The following is a 7,500-nucleotide window of genomic DNA, read 5'->3' as shown; positions in this document are numbered from 1 at the left end:
CCACAGCCCAATGGTCCCACAGCCCTATGTTCCCACAGCCCAATGTTCCCACAGCCCTATGTTCCCACAGCCCAATGGTCCCACAGCCCAATGGTCCCACAGCCCTATGTTCCCACAGCCCTATGTTCCCACAGCCCAATGTTCCCACAGCCCAATGTTCCCACAGCCCTATGTTCCTACAGCCCTATGGTCTTACAGTCCTATGTTCCCACATTTCTAGGACATTTTCAAAATGAGGTCTTGTGTTCCTACATTTCCCTTCAATTTAAGCCCTATCCTCCCACAATATTTTGTAGGGTTAGGGAGATAAAATCTGATACAAATTTATGAAAAAGGAAATGTGGGAACATAGGGCCTAATTTTGAAAAATACAGAACATAGGGCTGTGGGATCAATTGTGATCATGGCCTTACTGGAGTGTGAGAGAGCAGAGGTTAGGCAGCTGAGGAAGATCCCGATCATCGTCCCGCTGATCGTCCTCGTCTTCTTCGTCCTGTGGGCCGGTGGGAGGCTCAGCGGAGATGAGCAGGTCTCTGAGTCTGGGACACGCCTTGATGGCCTCCAGTAGAGGCGTGCGAGGGCTGGTTCTCACCCCCTGCAGCGTGAGAGAGACCAAAGAGGAGCCTGCAACGTCCACGGCAGGAAGTAGATCCAGCAGAGGGCCGGGGAAGTGCACGGAGAGGCTCCACAGCTGGCCGGCCCACGCCCGGAGGCCAGCGGCCAACAGAGAGCCCTGGCTCCCTCCTCTGGTGTCTACATCCTCCTCTACGTTCACAGATACGGAGCAAATGTTTGGACACGCACGACTTAAACTGTCCAGAGACTCACATGATAAGCCCTTGACGTCCTTCAGGCGCAGGATCAGGCATTCATCACCTGACGAGACTCTGCCTTGCAGTTTTTCCTCCGCTTGGTTCTGAGAACAACTTGGCCCTTCATCTCCCTCAGTCTCACAACCATACTCATTCAACAATATCCTCTCCTCCTCCTCCTCTTCTTCATCCTCATCTTCTGCCCCTGCTGCTGCTCCTTCTCTCCTTTCCCTCGATCTGTCCGAGCCCTGCCTGTGCCTCCACTCCCTCCACACCTCCCCCAGCCGGGGAACTCTTTCTCTGTCACTGAACTGGTCCGTGTGTCCGAAGCGTCTGTGCTGGATGAGACAGCAGGCCTGCGCCAGGCCCTCCAGCTCCACCGTCTCCAGGCAGGGCAGGGAGAGGAGGAGGTAGGCCGCTGCTGATACAGCGTCTCCCTCTTCTTTCCCAAACCCAATATCCAGAGCCAGCAGGCTGCTGAGGGGCAGAGCAGGCAGCGGCGCAGAGCAAGAAGAGGAAACCAAAGATCGCGGTGACGTAGACGGACAGCCAGAGAACGGAAAGGAAGGCCCGCCTCCGAGAGGAAGTAGCGCAGCAGGGGACAGGCAGGGACAGCGAGATATGTTCAGATGGCGCAGCAAACGACAGCGCTGGGCAATTGTTCTGATTATATAGCTGTCACACGGTGTACCGGCGAGGGAGAGCGAGCGCAGGGCAGGGAGACAGCAGAGCGTTTCAGACAGCAGCTTGGAGGGCAGCTGCTGGGCTCCAGACAGGTCCAGACTCCACAGACCCTGGGACAAAAAGGAGGAAATATAAAGACAGTAAAGATGCAGTAGGTAAGACTTATTAAACTAACTTTCTGTCATATTTGCTGAAACTGACCCTATGTTCCAGTAGAACTACATGAAGCAGGTAATTAAAAAGAAATCCGGCTCCTCTGGCTCCACCTCCAGCCTGGAGTGAGATTTGCAAAAATCCACAACTCCCTGTTCAGATGCACCAATCAGGGCCAGGGGGGGGGGGGGGTGTCTAACTGTTCAGATGCACCAATCAGGGCCAGGGGGCGTGTCTAACTGTTCAGATGCACCAATCAGGGCTAGGGGGGTGTCTAACTGCGTGTCAATCACTGCTCATGCACATGTATTCATTCTCCCTTGTGGGGGGAGGGGCTTAGGAGACCGTTTTGGGCTTTAGCGGAAAAGGGGGGAGGGACTGAGAAGTTGTTGATGTTCAAATTTTTTGGCTAAGTCCTGGATCTTCCCAATCCTACCTACAGCACCTTTAAGGAAGTATAGGTCGGACACAAGTAGGGCTGCAACTAACTATTATTATCTTGATGAATCGTACTTGTTGGTAGTTTAATCGATTAATTTTGCATTTGCAGCTCTAGACACAAAATATCTAAAGAAACGAGAGCTGCTGAGATTAATCGATTAGTTGTCAACTATTAAATTAATCACTAACTATTTTGATAATCGATAAATCGGTTTGAGTAATTTTTTATGAAACAAGGTTAAATTTCTCTGATTCCAGCTTGTTAAATGTGAATATTTTCTAGTTTCTTCTCTCCTGTGTGACATTAATGTAGAACCCAATAGTTTCTGTGATCACAGAATCATGGACAGAATCACAAAATTGAGATATTAAAAAAGCTGTGAGCCAGATTCCATATGACCCTACATGAAGTCAGTGCTAAAAGCTAACAATATAGTTTCCAATCGAGCCGCCCCACTGTAACTGTAGTTTAAAAAACGTCTTAAAAATACATTAAACAATAATTCCCATTGGCTTAGGCACTGCGGGCCCCCGGGCTTGCAATACCCTGGGGCAAACCCTGAGATTATTACCTCTTCTGAAGAGTCCATTACGTTTTTTTAATCCTCCGTGTTGGTGGTGCACGATCACTCTCTCTCCACAACGCATACCTCCTATGGCGCCATTTTGATGCTACCAAGCCATCACCTCCCGTTAGCATCCCATTGACTGCCATTAGAGCTTAGATCGGCCCAAAAAATCAAGCCCGAACCTACCCGAGCCCGAGCACGTTGCGTCCGAGCCCGGCCCGGCCCGACACATTAACTGTAATTATGAGCCCGAGTCTGATTTAAACCCGACAATTTTTTAACACGTGGGCCGTTATAACTGACGTTCTCAACTACAATTCAGAGTTGTTTGAACTACAGAAATCTGTTTAGAATAATACAACAAGGACGAAGCTGTAAACTGCTGTTAGTTTATTCAGAATGGAACGGATCGCAAATGGATCCGAATGAAGAAACGTAAAAAAAAGAAACAATGATGAACAACATATTGTTGTCACTGCCCACGACTTGTTTAAACTGCTTCCATACCTCCGACTTTCCTCCACACTTGCTCAAAGGTAATTCTCCTTTTTTTCTTTACATCTTCAAGCTCCATGTTGCACTTAAGATACACCATACAGCCCAGCAGGCCCGGTGTGATGCGTGCGAGAGGAGGAGACTCCGCGCATGAAGTGCTGCATTTTGTAACTGCAGCCTAAATTTTGTACACATTTGTTACTTTTATATAGCTTATATATACATATTTATAATAGTTCTGATTATGGCATAGCTTTCTCCCCACCCAATTAGGCTAAATAGGTAATGGATAAAAAAATAAAAATAAATGCTTGATCAAGGGTCCGGCCCGGCCCGAGGATAGTGGCGGAAATAACGGCCCGAGCCTGACACGAGAATCTAAACTCTAACTGCCATTCATTTTGACGTCACTTTGACAGAGAATAACTTTACATCTGAAGAGTTTAAAGACTCTATTTGTCCATTGTTTATTTCTAAAGAAACACGACAATGTATAAAAGGCTCCATTACCTTGTACCTCACGTTATGGCTCCGTAGCAGACGTTTTTATAAAAATAGGCTAACGATTGGGTCATAACCACGAGACTTACTGTCTCACAGTAGAGGAATTACCGTATAGTACAGGAGAAGCGCGCAGGCAGTTTCGTCTCACATTAGCTGTTTAAGTTTAATTACTAATGTTAACTAGCATTTTAGTTAGCAATAATTAGCCTGTGTCTATGTTATCTCCTTACATATACCTACGCTCTCCGTCTCTGCTAGATTGGGAATGATTGAGATTTCTCTTGGCACAGCTACCAGAAGACTTCCAACTTTCAGACAGGTCAGACATTTACGTCGTCTCTCTCAGTTGGAGGCTGCTCAGTAACGCTCAGCCATCACCGGAAAAGTGCTTCTAATATCCTTCACTGGTCTCCGTCCAGAGACACGGGATCTGTTGGTCCATTTATTTTACCGTCTATGGTGATCACTAGGGAGACTTTTATCATGTGGACGTGCCGACAGTGTTGTTGTCATTACTTAGAATTCCTCATGGGGGAGACAGAAACTACGCACTATAGCTTTAAGAGAAGTGATCCAGCATCTGTGCCACTATATCTGACCTGGCAACGTGCAGTGATGTGGGCACAGAGAGCGGAGGTGACCAGACCGGGACACTTTCCCAGAGACAGGCCACGGAGTTGGGGAACCAGCAGGAGGTGCAGAGCTGCCCGGGACATCTGCTTTCTGCTGCACAGCAGCCGCGTCAGCTCCTCGACCAGCGCAGCCGCTACATGGAAAGTACCGGAGGGAAAGGGAGACAGACGGACAGACAGGAGACGTAGCAGCAGGGTTAGGAGTAGTGTTGCATGATTTTGACAAAATGTTATATATCGATATCGATTTTAATTTCGATATTTTTAAACTAGGCCTGCAGCGACGCGTCGATGACGTCGACGCATCGACGTCAAAATTACGTCGACGTCGTATTTTTGCGTCGACGCTTCGCCACACACACATGTGGGAGACCAAAACATTGCAGGAAACAGCAACCTCCTCACAGAATTCCCAACAAAGCCCTGCGAAAAGCCCCATGAAAAGAAAAAGTCCTAAAAAAACAGCTCGCCCTTAATCATCGAGGGTATGGGAATACTTCAAATATAGTCCCAAGTACTAACGTTGGCTAAATTAATTTCATGTTTGTAGTGTGTTGTGTAGCCTGCGCACTTAGGTGGTGCTAGCTAACTATCTTAGCTCTCCGTGCAGTTTGTTCGTGCTAGGTTAGTAGCTAACGTTAACGTTAGCTAGCTACTGGCGCCTAGGCAGCTGTGTTTAGCTAACGTTAGTTATCATCTAATGTTGGCTTGAATGGTAGCTAGCTTACAGCTGCAGAACACAGCTATCTATAGTAGCTAACGTTAGCTAACGTGAACGTTAGCTACTAACCTAGCACGAACAAACTGCACAGAGAGCTAAGATGCGTTGGTTAGCCTAGCACCACCAAAGTGCACAGCTGCATTAGCATGTAAACCTACAGAATAGCAGTTAAGAGAGTCAGTTTGATTATGCATCAGGTTTTATGTTGGGACTGTTATGTTGTGTTAAACACTCTCAGGAATGTCTGTACTGTGCACTGCACAGTGTTTTTCTTTTTTGCACTACAACTTGATTTTTTTGAACAAGAGAGTTATGTTGGTCTGTAAAAGAGTAAACAGGCTGGCCTTTCATTTTGTATAACAGTAAAATAATTATTTTATTTTGTGTAAAGCAGAAGATTTTTTGCTGTGCAAAATTGTTTAATAAAATATATTATTAAGAATTTTTGGGTATTTATTTGAGATACATTATGGTTTTTATTAATCGAGCAACAGAAAAATAATCGTTATATTAATCGTCCAATTAGTCGTTAGATTAGTCGACTAATCGATAAAATAATCGCCCGATTAATCGTTTAATAAATAATCGTTTACCCCCAGCTCTATTTTAAACATATGTAAATGTATAAGTTACGGGAAAACGCATCAAAATAGATTAATAACAAATAAAACAAGTTTTCTTACAACACAAGATTTATTTCATACAAATCATCGGTCATATTGGACTGGTCCAACATCAGTAAATAAATAACGACCATGTCTACAGAACAGGATAACTTTTCTTTCGCTTCTCTGATTCGTTCCGTTTTGTTGTCTTTATCTATTTCTTCACTTACACTGTCACTCTGTCCAAATATGCACACACGTCACATGGCGCATTCATGTGCTCCTCAGATGGTCTGAGTTTCCGAGATAGGAAGTCTTTCTTTCCGACATTAGTGTGATCTGAAAATATGTTGGCTCTATACACGCTAAAAGTATTGCTTTTTTAAATGGAGTCTGGTGGGTTTAGCGCTAGCGACTTCAGAGCTGTTTCTGGTTAAACAGAAAGGTCTCAAAGAGGTTTTAAAGGTCTATCTCTGAAGGGATCCTTTCCATAATGTTGTCAGACACTTAGAATATTAATCTGAGCCTTTCAGCGGCAAAAACAGAACTTGTAGTGGACCAAACTGACGCTGAATATTTGCCCCGTAGGGTTACATTGCAGCCCAGTCTGTGGCTGTTCACGCTTAATACTGGACCAATGTCAAAGATTGTTGTTCCCATCAGTCACTTAGACACAGAAACATAGGAAAATAGGGTCCAAGTTGAAAAAAATGGTAGTTACCCTTTAAGAAAAAAATGGATATAAGATACGTGAATATATAAAAAGTTCCTTCCCGTTAATAAAACATTTAGTTCTGCCTGCCATGTTGATATAAGTCAGCAAGTTGGGCACCAAAATCGTTGCAGAGTTTGCGATACGTCGTGCATTTTTCAACTCAGACATGTTTTTCTGATGTGTCCGACACCCCATGAACGCAGCAATAGCTTAGTTGTGACAACACAACCGTACCGAAGTCCGAACGGCTCGTTTAAAGACTTTTAAACGGAGTTTCTGAGCTGTGTGCATTTCTCTGTACGTTGAGCGTTTAGATACTTTCACCGTATTTATAAAGCACCTCGACCTGCTTTATAATAAACAAAGAGAAAGGAAACCTCACGTTTTACATACGGAGTTCTAAGAAAAACATCTGCACCCTTTACTTAACCTCTGACTCTGTATTTTCACGTCCACATGGTTAAAGGACGTTACCTACATTTTGAAAGTTGTCTGTCTCACACTCACGCAGTAGGTTGAAAGGCCCCATGATGTATCTGAATGAATAATGATCCAGGTAGTTATCGGCATAGTCCTTCGTCCACACTTCCGTCATGTTGTCTGCGAGGCTCAGCAGACACAGACGTGTCAACGACAGGACGGAGACATCTTCATCCGTCTTCATCCACTCCCTACTCCTCGTCCTCCTCTGCCCGGGCCGAGCCTTCGCCTCCCCACGTTCACCCGAAGCCCGAAACAGAGGCATTTCCAAACAGGAAGTGGAGCCTGAATCTGTGTGATGGGGAGGCTTCTCCTTTGCTGCTGGATTGCTAAGTATAACAGGATAGAGAAGAGAGAAGTAAAAAAACATATTTATAATACCAAAATTATGTTTACTTTTTCAGATTTTCTCCTACAATTTGCTAGCCTGGATGCCAGCTGAACTTAGCCCACAACATTCGAGGTCGGGAAGTTCGCATTCTGACTAGAATCTGAGTATGACGATGTCAGGCTAACAATTTGCTATATTTTCTTGCAAATTTACCGAGAGGCCTGGAGAACTTCTGTTGTGTAATCTGGATGCCGCGTTTTTTTTGTTGCATTTGTTTTCGGGGATTGTGTGCTTTTCTTTTTGCATCGTTTCTGTATTTGCAGCGCGTTTGTGTATTTGGTTGTGTTGTGTTTCATTA

At 45.0% G+C, this 7,500-nt stretch overlaps 1 protein-coding gene across 1 annotated transcript in view; it reads right to left on the bottom strand.

The window, feature by feature from the left end:
* si:ch211-214j8.12 (uncharacterized protein LOC100000539 homolog) overlaps nucleotides 1-7,136 on the bottom strand; it is a 13,755-nt gene extending 6,619 nt beyond the window's left edge. Inside the window, exons 1-3 of the mRNA XM_031305095.2 lie at nucleotides 6,839-7,136; nucleotides 4,258-4,424; nucleotides 414-1,606 (exon numbers count right to left, since the gene is read on the bottom strand). Of these exons, the coding sequence (XP_031160955.1) occupies nucleotides 414-1,606; nucleotides 4,258-4,424; nucleotides 6,839-7,076 (1,598 nt within the window). The 5' untranslated portion in view covers nucleotides 7,077-7,136. The remainder of the gene's footprint in view (nucleotides 1-413; nucleotides 1,607-4,257; nucleotides 4,425-6,838) is intronic.
* Between the last annotated feature and the right edge of the window lie 364 nt (nucleotides 7,137-7,500).

This window comes from Sander lucioperca, chromosome 2, assembly GCF_008315115.2.
Source record: "Sander lucioperca isolate FBNREF2018 chromosome 2, SLUC_FBN_1.2, whole genome shotgun sequence".
In the NCBI taxonomy this organism is placed as follows: domain Eukaryota; kingdom Metazoa; phylum Chordata; class Actinopteri; order Perciformes; family Percidae; genus Sander; species Sander lucioperca.
This window is presented reverse-complemented; position numbering and strand designations above follow the sequence as displayed.